This window comes from Mustela erminea, chromosome 9 (genome assembly GCF_009829155.1).
Source record: "Mustela erminea isolate mMusErm1 chromosome 9, mMusErm1.Pri, whole genome shotgun sequence".
Taxonomy (NCBI): domain Eukaryota; kingdom Metazoa; phylum Chordata; class Mammalia; order Carnivora; family Mustelidae; genus Mustela; species Mustela erminea.
Genome location: NC_045622.1, coordinates 52929785 through 52945940, shown reverse-complemented (window position 1 = coordinate 52945940; position 16156 = coordinate 52929785). Strand labels below are relative to the sequence as shown.

Here is a 16156-nt window from a genome sequence, read left to right as displayed (position 1 = left end):
ATATAGACAGATTACAAATGAAGAAAGGAAAAAAGATATTCTGTGCAAATAGTAACCCAAAGCAGCAGAGAGGGCTACACTGATATCAGAAAAAATAGGCTTTATATCGAAAAAGGTAACAAGAGGCAAAGAAAGACACTATATATTAATAAAAGGTTCAATATGGCAAGAAAATATAACAATTATAAACATTTATGCACCTAATGACAGACCAGAAAAATGTGTACAGCAAAACCTGAAGGAATTGAAGGGAGAAACAGACAAATGTATAATAATAATTAGACACTTTAATACCCACTATCAATAATGGATAGAACAACCAGATTAAAGAAAAATAAGGAAACAGATGATTTAACAGAAGAAACTAACTATATCTAACAGACATATACAGAATACTTAACAATAACAACATACACATTATTCTCAAGTGCATTTTATATTTTACAGGCTAGACCATATATTAGGTCACAGATTAAGTCTCAATACACTTTAAAAACTTTAAAAGACAGCTATCAGGGTGTCTGGATGGCTCAGCTGGTTAAGCGTCTGCTTTCCGCTCAGGCCATGATTCCAGGGTCCTGTGATCAAGCCCCACAAAGGGGCTCCCTGCTTAGTGAGGAATCTGCTTCTCCCTCTCCTCCTCACTTGTGCTCTCTCTCTTTCTCCTTCTCTCTCTCAAATAAATAAATAAAATATTTAAAAAGAAAGTCAGTTCTCATACAAAGTATCTTCCCATCACATGAGCATGAAGCTCTTAAGTCAATAACATAAATCTGGAAAATATACATATTTGTGAAAAATAAAACCACACACTTTAAAACAATCAATGGATAAAAAAAATCACAAGGTAAATTAGAAAATACTTAGAGATTAATGGAAATGAAAATACAAAATACCAAAACTCAGGGATGCAGCAAAAGTGGTGCTGAGGGGGAAATTTATACATATAAATGCTTATATTTAAAAAACAAGAAAAATCCCAGGGTGCCTAGATGGCTCAGTTGATTAAGCATCTGCCTTTGGCTCAGTTCATGTTCTTGGGGTCCTGGGCTTGAGCCCAGCATCAGGCTCTCTGCTCAGTGGGGGGTCTGCTTCTCCTTCTCCTGCCTTTCCCCCCACTCATGCCCACTCTCTCTCTCTCTAAAATAAATAAAATCTTTAAAAAAAATAAGAAAAATATCAAATCAACAACCTATCTTTATATCTCAAGAACCTAGAAAAAGAACAAATTGACCCAACACAGCAAAAGGAAGAAAATAAAAAAGATTATAGCATTAATTAGAGAAAAGAAAACCTATAGGGAAATATCAATGAAACCAAAAGTTAGTTCCTTACCCTCCTACACTGTTGGTGGGAATGCAAGCTGGTGCAGCCACGCTGGAAAACAGCTTGGAGGTTCCTCAAAATGTTGCAAATAGAACTACACTACGACCCAGCAACTGTACTACTGGGTATTTACCCTAAAGATACAAACGTAGTGATCCGAAGGGGCACGTGCACCCGAATGTTTATAGCAGCAACGTCTACAATAGCCAAACTATGGAAAGAACCTAGATGTCCATCGACAGATGAATGGATAAAGAAGATGTGGTATATATACACAGTGGAATACTATGCAGCCATCAAAAGAAATGAAATCTTGCCATTTGCGACAATGTGGATGGAACTAGAGGGTATCATGCTTAGCGAAATAAGTCAATTGGAGAAAGACAACTATCATATCATCTCCCTGATATGAGGAAGTGGAGATGCAACATGGGGGGTTAAGGGGATAGGAGAAGAATGAATGAAACAAGATGGGATTGGGAGGTAGACAAACCATAAGTGACTCTTAATCTCATATAACAAACTGAGGGTTGCTGGGGGGAAGGGGTTTGGGAGGGGGGTGGGGTTATGGACTTTGGGGAGGGTATGCACTATGGTGAGTGCTGTGAAGTGTGTAAACCTGGCGATTCACAGACCTGTACCCCTGGGGATAAATATACATTATATATCTATTAAAAAAAAGTTAGTTCCTTGAATAAAATCAACAAAATTAATAAACCTTTAGCTAGATGGACTAATAAGAAAAAAAGAGACTCAAGTACTGAAATAAAAAATGAAAGGACATTATCACAAATTTTACAGAAATAAAAAGAATTACAAAAGAATACTATGAACAGCTGTACCCTGACAAATTTGATAACCTAATGAAATGGACAAATCCCTAAAAACACAGAACCTACCAAAACTGAATCATCAAGAATTAGAAGACATGAATAGATTTATAATGAGTAAGGAGACTGAATCCTTAACCAAAAATATCCCAACAAAGAGAGCCTGAGATCCAATGATTTCACTGGTGAATTCCACCAAACATTTAAAGAAGAACTAATACCAACCCATTAGGATGGCTACATCAAAAAATCAGAAAACAAAGACATGGAGGATATGGAAAAATTGGAACCTCTGTGTCATGCTGGTATAGCTGCTCTGGAAAACAGTATAACAATTCTTCCAAAAAATTAAAAATTACTACTTGTTTTAGAAAGATGGCAGAGTAGGAAGATCTCAAACTCACCTTTTCCCAGGGACACACAGAGATAATAGCAACATCTATGTGACTAACTTTGAAAACTATCTGAAGACTGGCAGAACAGATCCTCCATAGGTAATCATAGAGAGAAGACCACACTGATAGTGGGTCAGGGACTTTGCTCAGAACAAATTCTCGGTGGGACTAAACACAAACAGGAGTACATCACATCACAGAGAGGCAAGAGGATCAGACCCCAAACCAGGTACCTCTGGCAGGACCTACACTGCAAAGGGCCCACTTTGAAAATGGGCTGAGCTTAACTCTAAGAGCTTTAATTATTAGCAGGGCTTAACTCTATGAGCTTTAAAAATTCAGGAAACTTAATTCTGGGAGAGCTGCAGGTGAGAGGAAACTGAGTCTCTGAACATAAAGAACCAGCATACTAAATAACTAGGCTGAGAAATAGAACAAAAGCAGCAGTTTGAAAAGTGCCTAGGGTAGAAGTAAAGAAGATTTATTGACCAATCTCAGAACATGTATGGTAGGGAGGGAAATTTCTCAGAGAACAAAAGTGCTAGCAGGCAGCATTTGTCTTCCACTCTCCCAAACCAGACAGCCAGATGCTTGCAGAAGCTAGTGCTAACACTCTCCATCTACCTTGCTAGCACTACATGTCCTGTCCCGGTGTTACCCTGCAGACCCACCCCATCCAACCCAGAGAAAGGGTCCCTCCAAAGTGGCTCCTGCCCCATCACACCCTGAAGTCTGCCTCAGCTGGACCAGCACCACTCCAAAGTGACTCCTGCCCTGGGGAAGTGGAAAAATAACCCACACACCAGTGTGCTCACAATTCTTGCAGCCTGGCCTCTTAGCTGGCTGCACAGGGAACAAGCACTGCCCTTTGGTGTGCCTACAGCTCTGGCAGGAGAGGCTAACTGCAGACAGCTAGACTGACAGCTGGGCCCATCCACCAATAAGACAATGGTTGCTGCAGGCAGGCCTTTCAGCAACATGGGGGCCAAACCCTGCCCAGCTCATCCACAGCAGGCAAAGGAGGTCACTGCAGTCAGCTGGGCTGAAGGCAATCACAGCTCAACTACAACAGGAGGGTGCAGGCAGCCCACACAGGGGACACTCCTAGAGAACCTGGTTCTAGTAACCTGAGGGGATTGTGCCATAAGGCAGCACAGGACCTCTTCTACAAAAGACCACTACTTTCAAAACCAGTAGACATAAGTGCTCAAGCTAATACACAGAAATAAACACAGAGAGTTAGACAAAATGAAAAGACAGAGGAATGAGTCCCATATAAAATCACAAGTCAAAATCGCAGTAAAAGAACTAAATGAAATGGAGATAAGCAATGTATATAATAAGGAAGTCCAAATAATATTCAGAAAGATATTCAGTAAACTTGAGAGAAGAGTGGAGGAACTCAGTGAGCACTTCAACAAAAAGACAGAAAATATAGATCAAAGGAAGCCAAAGAATGGATCAGCAATCTGGAAAACAAGGTAATGGAAAGCAGCCAAGCTGAACAGCAAAAAGAAAAAAGAACAAAGTAAATGAGTAAGTAAGTGAGTAAAAGGAACTCAGTGACATCAAGTGTAATAACATTCACGTTATAGGGATCCCAGAAGGAAAAGAAAAAGAGAAAGGAGAGGAAAAATTCTTTAAAGAAAGGACAACTAAAAATTTCCCTAATCTGGGGAAGGAAACAGACATCCAGGCCCAGAAGTACAGAGAGCCTTCAAAAGATAAACCCAAGGAGGGCCACACCAAAACATATAAAGTAAAATGGTAGGGTGCCTGGTGGCTCACTCAGTAGAACATGTGACTCTGAATCTCAGGGTCATTAGTTCAGGCCCCACACTGGGCATGAAACCTAGTTCTGTTTTTTGTTGTTGTTGTTGTTGTTGTTTTGTTTTGTTTTTTAAAGCAAAATGTCAAAGAATAATGACAGAGAAGGAGATATACAAAAGTTGAAGGAACTCATCATTACTAAACCAGATTTATAAGAAAGGTTAAGAAGAATTCTTTAAGTGAAAAGAAAAGGCTATAATTAGAAGAAAATTATGAAAGGGAAAATATTCACAGGTAAAAGCAACCACAAATTAAAGGTTATAAAGCCGGTATAAAGGTTAAAGTACAAGAGTAGTAAATAATCATATTTAGGGGTGCCTGCGCAGCTCAGTTGGTTAAGCATCCGCCTTTGGCTCAGGTCATGATCCTATGGTCCTGGGATCTAGTCCTGTGTCTGGCTCTCTGCTAGGCAGGAAGTCTGCTTCTTCCTATGCCCCTCCCTCCCACTCGCACTGGCTCTCTCTCTCTCATATCTATAAAAAATATCTATAAAAAATTTTGTAAATCAAAGAATACACAAAATAAAAAGATGTAAAATATGACATCTTATGCATAAAATGGAGAAGGGAAACAAAAATTAGTGCTTTTAGAATGTGTCCAAACTTGGGGCACCTGAGTGGCTCAGTGGGTTAAGCCTATGCCTTTGGCTCAGGTCATGATCTCAAGGTCCTGGGATCGAGCCCCACATGGGGCTCTCTGCTCGGCAGGGACTGCTTCCCTCTCTCTCTCCGCCTCTCTGCCTACTTGTGATCTCTCTCCCTGTCAAACAAATAAAGTTAAAAAAAAAAGATGTTCAAACTTAAGTGACCATAAATTTAATGTAGACTGCTACATACTTAAGATGCTATGTATAAACTCAACAGTAACCACAAATCAAAAACTTATGATAGATACCCAAAAATTAGAGAAAAGAATCAAAACACACCACAAAAGAAAGCCATCAAAAAGCACAGGGACGAGAGCAAGGGAAGAAAAATGGAACAGAAAATACAAAAATAACCATAAAACAATAATAAGATGGCAATAACTCCATATATAAATAATTAATTTAAATGTTAATGGGCTAAACACTCCAATCAAAATACATAAAGTGACAAGAATGGCTTAAAAAAAAAAAATCCAAGACCAATGTTATTCTGCCTACAAGAGACTCACTTTAGGCCTGAAAATAAATACAGACTGAAAGTTAATGGGTAAAAAAACTTATTTTATGCAAATGGAAGCCAAAAAATTTTTAAAGACCAGGGTAGCAATACTTCTATCAGACGAAATGGACTTTAAAACACAGACTATAACAAGATACAAAGAACTGCATTACATGATAAAGAAATTAATCTAACAAGAGGATATAACAAATATAAATATCTATACACCCAACAGTAGAGCCCATGTATATATAAGCAAGTATTAACAGTTATAAAGGGAGAAACTGACAGTAATACAATTATAGTAGGGGACTTTAATACTCTTTAAATCAATGGATGGGGGCGCCTGGGTGGCTCAGTGGTTTAAGCCTCTACCTTCAGCTCAGGTCATGGTCTCAGGGTCCTGGGATCGAGCCCCGCTCTACAGGGAGTCTGCTTCCCCCTCTCTCTACCTGCCTCTCTGCCTACTTGTGATCTCTGTCAAATAAATAAATAAAATATTTAAAAAAAAAAAAAACAATGGATAGATCACCCAGACAGAAAATTAGCAAAGGAACACTGGCTTTGAATGATACACTAGACCTAATAGATACACACAAAACATTCCATCCATGAGCAGAATACATATTCTTTTCAACTGCACAAGGAACATTCTCTAGGAGAGATCACATGTTAGGCTACAAAATAAGTATCAATAAATTTAGGAAGACTGAAATTATACCAAGTATCTTTTCCAACCACAACAGCATGAAACTAGAAATCAATTACAAGAAAAAAAATTGGAAAACCACAAATACATGGAGGTTAAACAATATGGTACTAAACAACCAATGGATCAATGAAGAAATCAAAGAGGAAATAAAATTTACATAAACACGAAAATGAAAGCACAATGATCCAAAATCTTTGGGACAAAGCAAAAGCAGTTCAAAAAGGGAAGTTTGTAGAAATAAAGGCCTATCTCAAGAAACCAGAAAAACTACAAGTACACAACCTAATAGTACATCTAAAAGACCTAGAAAAAGAACAAACAAAACAAGTAGAAGGAAGGAAATAATAAAGATTAGAGTGGAAATAAACAGACAAAAAAAGAATGAAAAAAACCTCAGTGAAACCAAGAGTTGCTTCTTTGAAAAATTAAACAAAATTAATAAATCTTTAGCCAAACTCATCGAAAAAAGACAGATGACTCAAATAAATTCAGAAATCAAAGAAGAGAAGTAACAATGAACACCACAGAAATACGAAGAATTACAAAAGAATATAAATAATTATACATCAACAAATTAGACAACCTAGCAGAAATGGATAAATTTCAAGAAACATACAATTTTCCAAACTGAATCAGGAAGAAATAGAAAATCTGAACACATCAATCACTAGTAATGAAATTTAATCAATAATCAAAAAACTTCCAAATAAAAGTACAGAACCAGATGGCTCCATGGGTGAAGTACACCAAATATTTAAATAAGTGTTAATACCTCTTCTTCCCCAATTTTTCCAAAAAAATATGAGGAAGGAAAACTTCCAAATTCATTCTATGAGGCTAGGATTACACTGATACCAAAACCTGAAAAGGACACAATAAAAAAGAACTACAGGCCAATATCTTCAATGAACATAGATGCAAAAATCCTCAACAAAATATTAGCAAATTGGGGCGCCTGGGTGGCTCAGTGGGTTAAGCCGCTGCCTTTGGCTCAGGTCATGATCTCAGGGTCCTGGGATCGAGTCCCGCATCGGGTTCTCTGCTCCGCGGGAGCCTGCTTCCTCCTCTCTCTCTTTCTCTGCCTGCCTCTCTGCCTACTTGTGATCTCTCTGTGTCAAATGAATAAATAAAATCTTTAAAAAAATATATTAGCAAATTGAATTCAAAAATACAATGAAAAAATTATTCAGCACAGTCAAGTGGGATTTATTACAAGGACACAAGTATGGTTTAATATTAGCAAATCAACCCATGAGATATATTCCATTAACAAGAAAAAAGATAAAAACCATATGATCATCTCAAAAGGTGCAGAGAAAGCATCTGAAAAAAAAAATCTGTTCATGATAAAACTTTCAACAAAGTAGGGTTAGAAGGAACATGCTGCTATATTATAAAGGCCATATATGAAAAACCCAGAGCTAACATCATACTCAATGGGGGAAAACTGAGAGCTTTTCCTCTAAGATCAGGAACAAGACAAGATGTCTACTCTCACCACTTCTATTCAGCATAGTACTGGACATCTTCGCTGTAGTAATCAGATAAGAAAAAGAAATAAAAGGCATTAAAATTCATAAGGAAGAAGTAAAATTGTCAAAATGTGTAGGTGACATGATACCATATAGAGAAAACCCTTAAGGAGTCCACCAAAAGCTATTAGAACTGATAAATTCATTCAGTCAAGTTGCAGGATACAAAATTAATACACAGAAATCTGTTGTGTTTCTATACATTAAAAATGAAGCAACATAGAAAGAAATTAAGAAAATAATCCCATTTACAATTACACCAAAAAGAATAAAATACCTGGGAACAAATTTAACCAAGGAGGTGAAAAACCTGCCCTCTGAAAACTACAAAACACTTAATGAAAGAAATTGAAGATGACACAAAGAAATGGAAAGAATTCCACGCTCATGGATTGAAAGAATTAAAAAGGTCAGAATTCAAAGTAATCTACAGATTCAAACTATCCCTATCAAAATACCAAGAACATTTTTCACAGAACTAGAACAAGTATTCCTAAAATTTGTATGAGACCCCAAAACACCACAAATAGCCAAAGCAATCTTAAGTAAAAACAACAAAGCTGGAAGTATCACAATCTCAGATTTTAAAATATACTACAAAGCTGTAATAATCAAAACAGTATGGTACAGGCAAAACACAGACACACAGATCAAAAGAACAAAGAGCCTGTAAATAAACTCACGCATACCCAGTCGATTAATCTAGGACAAAGGAGGCAAGAATATATGATTGGGGAAAGATAATCACTTCAATAAATGGTGCTAGGAAAAAATGTGGGGCTCAGCCCTGGGACCCTGGGATCATGACCTGAGCCAAAGGCAGACGCTTGACTGAGCCACCCAGCTACCCCTAAAATTAAGTTTTTAAAACACCATAAAAATTCCCACATCAGAAATAAAGCAGAGGGCATCTCTGCTTATAATTCATATAATTTTGATTAAAATAATGTATTTAAAGCATTCTCAGTCAAAATGGCAAGGTCACAATGTCTTGTAACTGTGGCCAGACTATGAAGTGAGCATAACACAGAAAATATATTGGAATTGTGATCATAATTACAAATATTCTGGTCATAAACCTTATACAAATAATTTAAAGTACAACAAATTAATTTCTTAAAATATAATGGTCCTTGAGGAGAAGGACTTAGAAGAATGTATAACACATGAATTTGTCACAGTCAGCCTTGGAGTATAGCTATATGGAAAAACCCTTACTGTCCTTATTAGAAAACATGTCCTTATTGGAATACAATCAAGGAAAAGGACTGCACCTTGCTTCTGACTTTTCACATGAGACTAGCATGATGCACTTGTACATATTATCACACGATAAATATTCACTGAGCTAAATTAAGCTGCTTGACTTCTAACAGGACTCAGGATATGATCCCTCTCAAATCTGATGTCAGTTGAAACTATGCCCATATAACTATAGCCAAGAAATAATTTCAAAGGCCGAGGGTGAAAGAGTTTGGATTCTGGACTCTGTCAGACCTATGTTTAAATCTCAGTTTAGGGGCACCTGGGTGGTTCAGTCGGTTAAGCAGTTGCCTTCGGCTCAGGTCATGATCCCAGGGTCATGAGAAGCAAGAGAACCTGCTTCTCCCTCTGCCTCTCCCCGTTTGTGTATTGTCTTTCTCTCTCAAATAAATAAATAAAATATTTAAAAAAATAAATCTAAGTTTGGTCCCCCACTGATCAAGTATATTAATTTTGGTGGATTACCTAGCCTGTTCAAACTTTCCCTCTTTAGAGGTAAGTTTCCTCATTTGCAAAAGGGATGGTGATAATTTCCAGGGCATAGCATGTAAGGCTGGTGATGATAAAAGCAGCAGCTAACACTTAATTGTGTACTTATACTTGCCCAGCATTTTGCATGTGCATAATATGAAGAATATTCTCATCTAATCCTTTAACCAGTCCATCATGTTACTGCTATTCTTTTTTTTCCTCCTTAGGTTATTGCTACTCTTAATTTACAAATGAGAAAACGGACGATTAGAAATTTGTCCAAGGTCATGTGTAACTGATGAGTAGGCCACGATGAGAAAAGGAGCGTGTGGTCTAATAACCATAGAACCTGATACATAATAAAGGCTCAATAAATGGAAGCTATTATAATTATTTTTCAACTACTAGATTGATCTAAATTATGAGTAGGAGAGAAGAACATCATCATAGAACTATTTTCTATTTGAAAAAAAGTAAAAGGAAAGAGAAATACACTCAAAATAGAAGTAGTAGTTGAGCAAAGAAAAATGTTCTGATTGGGAAATAGCAAAAGGAAAAAGGCAAGATTTCATGATCAACCCCATGGCCAGAGAAGCAGGAAAAGTGAGAACAGGAGCAGAGGTAAATCCAATAGCTTACTTAGTTCATGGCTTGAGACGCAGAAAGGTATTTAGTGGCAATTTTTATTAAGCCCAAAGAGATTTTGGATATACATTTCTCCAAGGAAAACTTTGTCTTTGAAGCATTTAAAAGCATCTGAAAAAATTTACTTTTAAATCTAAGAGAAAGGAAATATGGATTAAATTAAGCTGTGATTAATAATAGTTAAGTTTGGGAAAGTCGACATTTTATTCCCTGGTGCTTTTAATTTGAAAAATCTGTCACTAGTTACATATTTATAAATGTAGCTAATAATTTTAGTTTCTTCTCGTGCTTGGCTGTTTTAAGTTTTTTTTTTTTTAATGATTTAGTTATGTTCTTAATTATCCCTACAAGAAATGTGGCTATCTGGACCACAAAGCTATTGATGAGGTACTGTAATCCGTCTGGTAATGGCAGAAGGAAATAAACAACTTCCTGATTTCTGACTGTTCAATGATCACCTTATATAGGAACAAAACCACCAAGCATACAAAAAAGTGTGTTGAATGATAATAGATTAGAGATAAAGGAGAAGGGGCTGAAGACTATGTTCAAGGGACATTGTCTACACTTGGTAAATGTTTGCTGGTAGAGGGAGGGAAGGTGGAAGATAGGGTGGGAAGGGGAAGAGGGGAAAACAGGGGATTCCAAAAAGAGTCATACAGGGAAATTCTGAGATGAGAAGGAGAAGCTAAGGAGCTTGGTGGGAGAGCAGATTTTATGCAAGTAAGGCAGTATCTGCCAAGAGAAGTGTGGTCAAACTCTTACCTCAACCCATTGTAGAACAACTTCTTGTAGTCAACGTTTATTCTACTGATATTTTCTTTTGTAAGACGTTCAATGGAATATAACCTGCCCACTTGCTGAAAACCAGGAGCTGCTTGTTTGACATATTCCCTGTCGAAAGCTGGCAACCAAAAAATCTGTAAGGAAAAAAAGGAAGTCATTCAGTGGATAATCAGCTCTCCAGGTACAAAGAGCCCCATGTAGAATAAAAGGAGCCTCATTCCAGCACTGGTTAACAGTCTACAGAGGGTGGAGAGAGATTCTAGTTCTTGATGAGACGCAACTTGGCCTAATACTGTCTAATGAACTCTTATAAGGGGGCTTTCACCAGGATTGTTCTGGAGATGAGATTTCTCAGAGTTAACACCCTCAGTCAAAGACCCATTGTGTTTAGATAGCCTCACAGGAGCCAAAGTAGATGAGGGTCGTAGGTGTGGATGAAAGGTGGGAATCATATTTCCTCTGATTGATGACATTAAAAAATCACCTTTGAAAGGGGTCATTTCCTGTCATCGGGGAATACTATAAGGATTCATCTGTTGAAATAGTTCCATTCGCAGGAAAACACATATTTGTTTCACTCAGCACTCTACCACATTCTGAGAACTTAAGAGATTTGGAATGATTGCTCAAGTGCAGAGAATTGCTTCTGAAAAACATGACGAACAAATCTCTGCTCAAATCTCTGAATAAGTAAGAACCAGTTGTTTCTTCTGTATCACTAATTAAAGCCAAATCCTCAAAGCCTCAGTGTTGCCCAAGCTCCTTCTAATAGTTCTATGCCAGTGACAATGCAGGTCACATCACATAATCATTACACACACACTTTTATTTTTTTTAACCGAGTGCTGTTATTTCATTTGGTTTGGAGTAGCAAACAACTTCCATGTTTTCCCTACTGGGGAAGATTGCGACGTGCAGCTACATAAGTAAAAACCTCCATTTCTACAGATAGCAAAAATTATTTGGGCATCTCAGGGAAGATCTACAGGATAGGTCAAGCTCAACTGCTATTCTCCTGGGACATGTTACCCACCTCCCAAACTCTACCATGAATAATGAGGTAGACATACCAGATGTTGCTCAATTTTAGAGTCAAGGATCAAGCGTACTACACGGCGAATATATGTGCCTCTGACAGGATGTTTTCGTGGAGGGGCATTAAGATCAAACATCACAAATTTTTTTTCCTTCTGTGCAAGTTCCAATAAATCGATTAGTTTTGGAATCGTCTGATTTTCTGCTCTTTCACGATCAGCCTTTGATAGGGCTTTCATTCTGTAAAATGGTTTCAACTAAAAACAAATACATCAAAGAATACATTGGCTCCTATCAAAAGCAGTTTCCAGTTTTCCTGTTCTATAGCCCCACACCCAGACCTACCTCCATTTTGCTCCATTATCATTCCACCCACCAGACCCTCTGAAATACTGGTCTTGAGATAAAGAGTTGCCAAGGAGAGAAATTAAATGTAATCTTCATAGGTAATCATGGTATTTGGAATGATTTCTTCTACACTGTATGACATGTGTTTACACTGAAGTTCCTTCATATTTTTGTCTTGACTTTCCTTTTCAGCTTTTTTTTCTGTAACTTGAGATAATAAAATCTTTTTATAAAAGTCACACTGGCTTCCCACATTTATTCTCGCTGTTGTAGTTTTATGTAATGGAAAGAAAATAGGCTCTGGCTTCAGATTAAATTGGATTCAATCCCAACTCTATCATTCATTGGCTTTCTTTGATGAATCTACCTTCAAAATCTTTCTTAAAAAATATTTATTTATTTATTTATTTGAGAGAGAGAGAGCAAGCACATGCAGAGGGAAGAAGGAGAGGGAGAAAGAGAAGCAGACTCCCTGCTGAGCAGGGAGTCAGACACAGCACTCAATCGCAGGGTCCTGGGATCATGACCCAAACCAAAGGCAGACGCTTAACTGACTGATCCACCCAGGCACCCCCCCCCACCTTCCTAAACCTACAGCTTAAGTGTTACCTCCTTCATGAAGCCTTCCTTAAATATTCCTGAACTAAAGACACTTTGATGGTATTAAACTGCAAAGGCTCATTTTTATGCCTCAGTTTCATGTTTCATTCTGCCTTCTACTTGTTTATGTCTTAGACCAGGTTCACATCCTGGTTTCATAGGTCTCTTGTTGTGTAACCTTGGTAAAACCTTTAAATTCTCAGAGTCTTTATTACCCAAACTATAAAATGGGGGAGGGAAGAGGTAATCTATGTATTCCTCAGGATTATTTTGTTGTTTTTTTTTTTTTAAAGATTTTTTTCATTCGAGATAGGGAAATACAGAAAGATACACAGAGAGAGAGATGAGCAGGAGGAGAGGCAGGGGGAGTGGGAGCAGCATACACCCCGCTGAGCTGGAAGCCCTATACAGGACTCAATCCTAGGACATGGAGATGGTGACCTGAACCGAAGGCAGACGCTTAACTGATTGAGCCACCCAGGAGCCCCTCTCAGGATTATTTTGAATATTAAATATTAAATATTCAAATAATTCAAATAATTAAATATTAAATATTCAAAAATAAAATACAGCATCTACGAGCATGTCTAGTACATAGAAAAGTGCACAATTCACATAGTTCCCTTACTTCCTACTGTCTCTACTGGACTGTACCTCCCTTACAGCAGGAACTGTCATATTTTCTTTGCAATACACCGCATTTCATTTTACACCTCAGTCCATATGTATATTAGCTATATTAAATTTAATAGATGACTACTTTTATAGTCATTTGCCCATTTTAGATCATTTGTAGGTGAAGTCAGTGATAAAAGGCTACTTCTAAGAAGGAAACAGGACATGGGTTCTTTCCTCAAGAGGCAAGTAATCTCTTTTTCCTACACAACTTTATCTTTGTTCTCCTTCTTACCTTATTTCTTCCCCTTCCCCTGACCTCCTTATTCTCAGCAAAGAAATTATCAGATTGTACAGTAACCTCATGCTAGAACAGAAGTCAGGCCATAGAAATTAAGTTAAACCATGGTCTAGATCTGAGCTGAGGTCTATTATTAAAGGTTTTCTAAATCCTCAGGAAAAGAGAAAATTTGCTTCAAAATACAATATACTGTTAGATTCGACCAGATCTAGACCAACTGATTCACTTAATTATTAGATCTTCATGTGGGGAAAATTTTTAAAAGAACAGAATGAGAAAGACCAAGACAGAACTTAGATAACTCAGCTGTGCATACATTGAAAAATGTCCCTGAGCAGGCAAAAAGAATAGGCGATGCACTGTACAGGGACATTTATAAAAGGCTTTCCTTTAAGGATAAACTGAGCAAAAAAATAATAATAATAAAGATTAAACAAGAGGAGAATTTAAAACTAGATTTCGGTAAGCTTTAAATAGTCTTATAGGGGTAGCTCTAATGGCAAAAGTAAATTGAGCCCTTTTTTTTGTATGTAATATAGGGGACTTAGTGAGAAAAATAAACGGGAATGGGACATAGCCAGTTTAACCTCTCTCCAACATAAGATTGAACATTTTCAAAAAAGCCCGAGGAAATAACGAGGTAGAAATGAAAAAAATTTCTGGTTTTCCATATAAAACACTTCATTCCTCAAATAAAAACAACACCAAAAAGTTCTCAGTTCTCTATGGTTATACTTAGAGAAATTACAAGTAGGACAATCTAATGTCCTATATCATATTGGTCCAATGTCAAATTGGTAAGAAATAAAACAATTTTCCATAATCTTCCCAATAATGCCACTTAAAGGGAAACATTATCACTCAACATACAGTTCTGAAAAGAATTATCTGTAAATATAGATGAACAACAATACAACTTCCTGTTGATACAGGTGCAACTACTTTTAGTATTAATTCCACTACCATGAAAAATCAGATTGCTCAAAGTACTAAAACCATTTAAGTAGTGGGAATTTCTAACAATTTTGAATCCTTTTCCACGTCCTAACCTGTAACTGTTACTTTTGTCAAAAGAACACTACTTTCTTCTCTATGGCACTTTCCTATAAATTTCATCATTAGGAATCCAGTCTGCAAAAAAGATCCACCAAAAGAAATATAACAGAGACAAAATCTTTTCAGGAGTTGCAAAAAATTCTACTGCACATTATCAAATTATGGCTATGGACATTAGTATATTGATTCAAACAACAACTAAATAATTGACCATTGTACCAGACCACTGGGAAAAGAAAGAATAATTAGGAGTTAAAACCGTAAGGGTTCAGATTGACTCTGTTGATACCATTGCCTAAAAACCTCTTAATACTGAAGTTAAGGAAGATCTAAGCCTTAGATCTTGTTGTTTGTTTGTTTTTTTTAAGATTTTATTTATTTATCTGACAGAGAAGGAGAGACCAAGAGAGAGGGGGAATACAAGCAGAGGGAGTGGGAGAGGGAAAAGCAAGCTTCCTGCTGAGCAGGGAGCCTGATGCAGGGCTGGATCCCAGGACCCTGGAATCATGACCTGAGCTGAAGGCAGATGCTTAATGACTGAGCCACCCAGGCACCCCTGTAACAGACTTTTAAGACAACAAGGTTTAATTATCCCTAATATTAGTCCAAGCAAAATGTCTGTTTTACCTGTTTTTAAAAAAACCCCCAAAACTATGATGGTAGAGGATACAAATTCATCTAATTATCTGTAAGCTATTTACCAAAGAGTTATATCTCACTTTTGAGTATTGTCTAACCCAAATGCATTCTCTTTGGCCCTATCTTTGCTTTCTTTCATGATTTAGCTGGTGAAGATAGCTAATATTCATGGGCTTCACCAGGGAACAATCAACAATTTAACTAGAAAGTTATGCTTCAGACATTTATTGAAGCCCCATCCTACTTTTCTCAAATCTTAAATGAAGAGCATAAGGATATACAGTGGGGCACCTGGTTGGCTCAGTCAGTGGAGTGGCTGCCTTTGGTTCAGGTCATGATCCCAGGGTCCTGGGATGGAGCCCTGCATCTGGGTCCCTGCTCAGTGGGAAGTCTGCTTCTCTCTCTCCTTCTTCCGGCCACTCTGTCTACCTCTACTCTCTATCTCTCTGACAAATAAACAAAATGTTAAAAAAAAATAAGGATCTGGAGTAATGCATCTTGAAATTGTAAGATCAACTATACAGTCATAGAGCTTCTAAAAAGAAATTTTAGTTCTAAAAATGACAATTCATCATCCAGGGTTCAGCAAACTTATTCTGTGAAGGGTCAGATACCAAATGTTTTTTG

The 16156-nt window shown here is 37.3% G+C and overlaps 1 protein-coding gene across 5 annotated transcripts in view; it reads right to left on the bottom strand.

The window, feature by feature from the left end:
- GDPD4 (glycerophosphodiester phosphodiesterase domain containing 4) overlaps positions 1-16156 on the bottom strand; it is a 177888-nt gene that overhangs the window by 64534 nt on the left and 97198 nt on the right. For all 5 annotated transcript variants that reach the window (XM_032357925.1, XM_032357924.1, XM_032357922.1 and 2 more), the window contains 2 exons: positions 12006-12227; positions 10915-11069 (listed from right to left, as the gene is read on the bottom strand). In XM_032357925.1, the coding sequence (XP_032213816.1) occupies positions 10915-11069; positions 12006-12227 (377 nt within the window). The remainder of the gene's footprint in view (positions 1-10914; positions 11070-12005; positions 12228-16156) is intronic.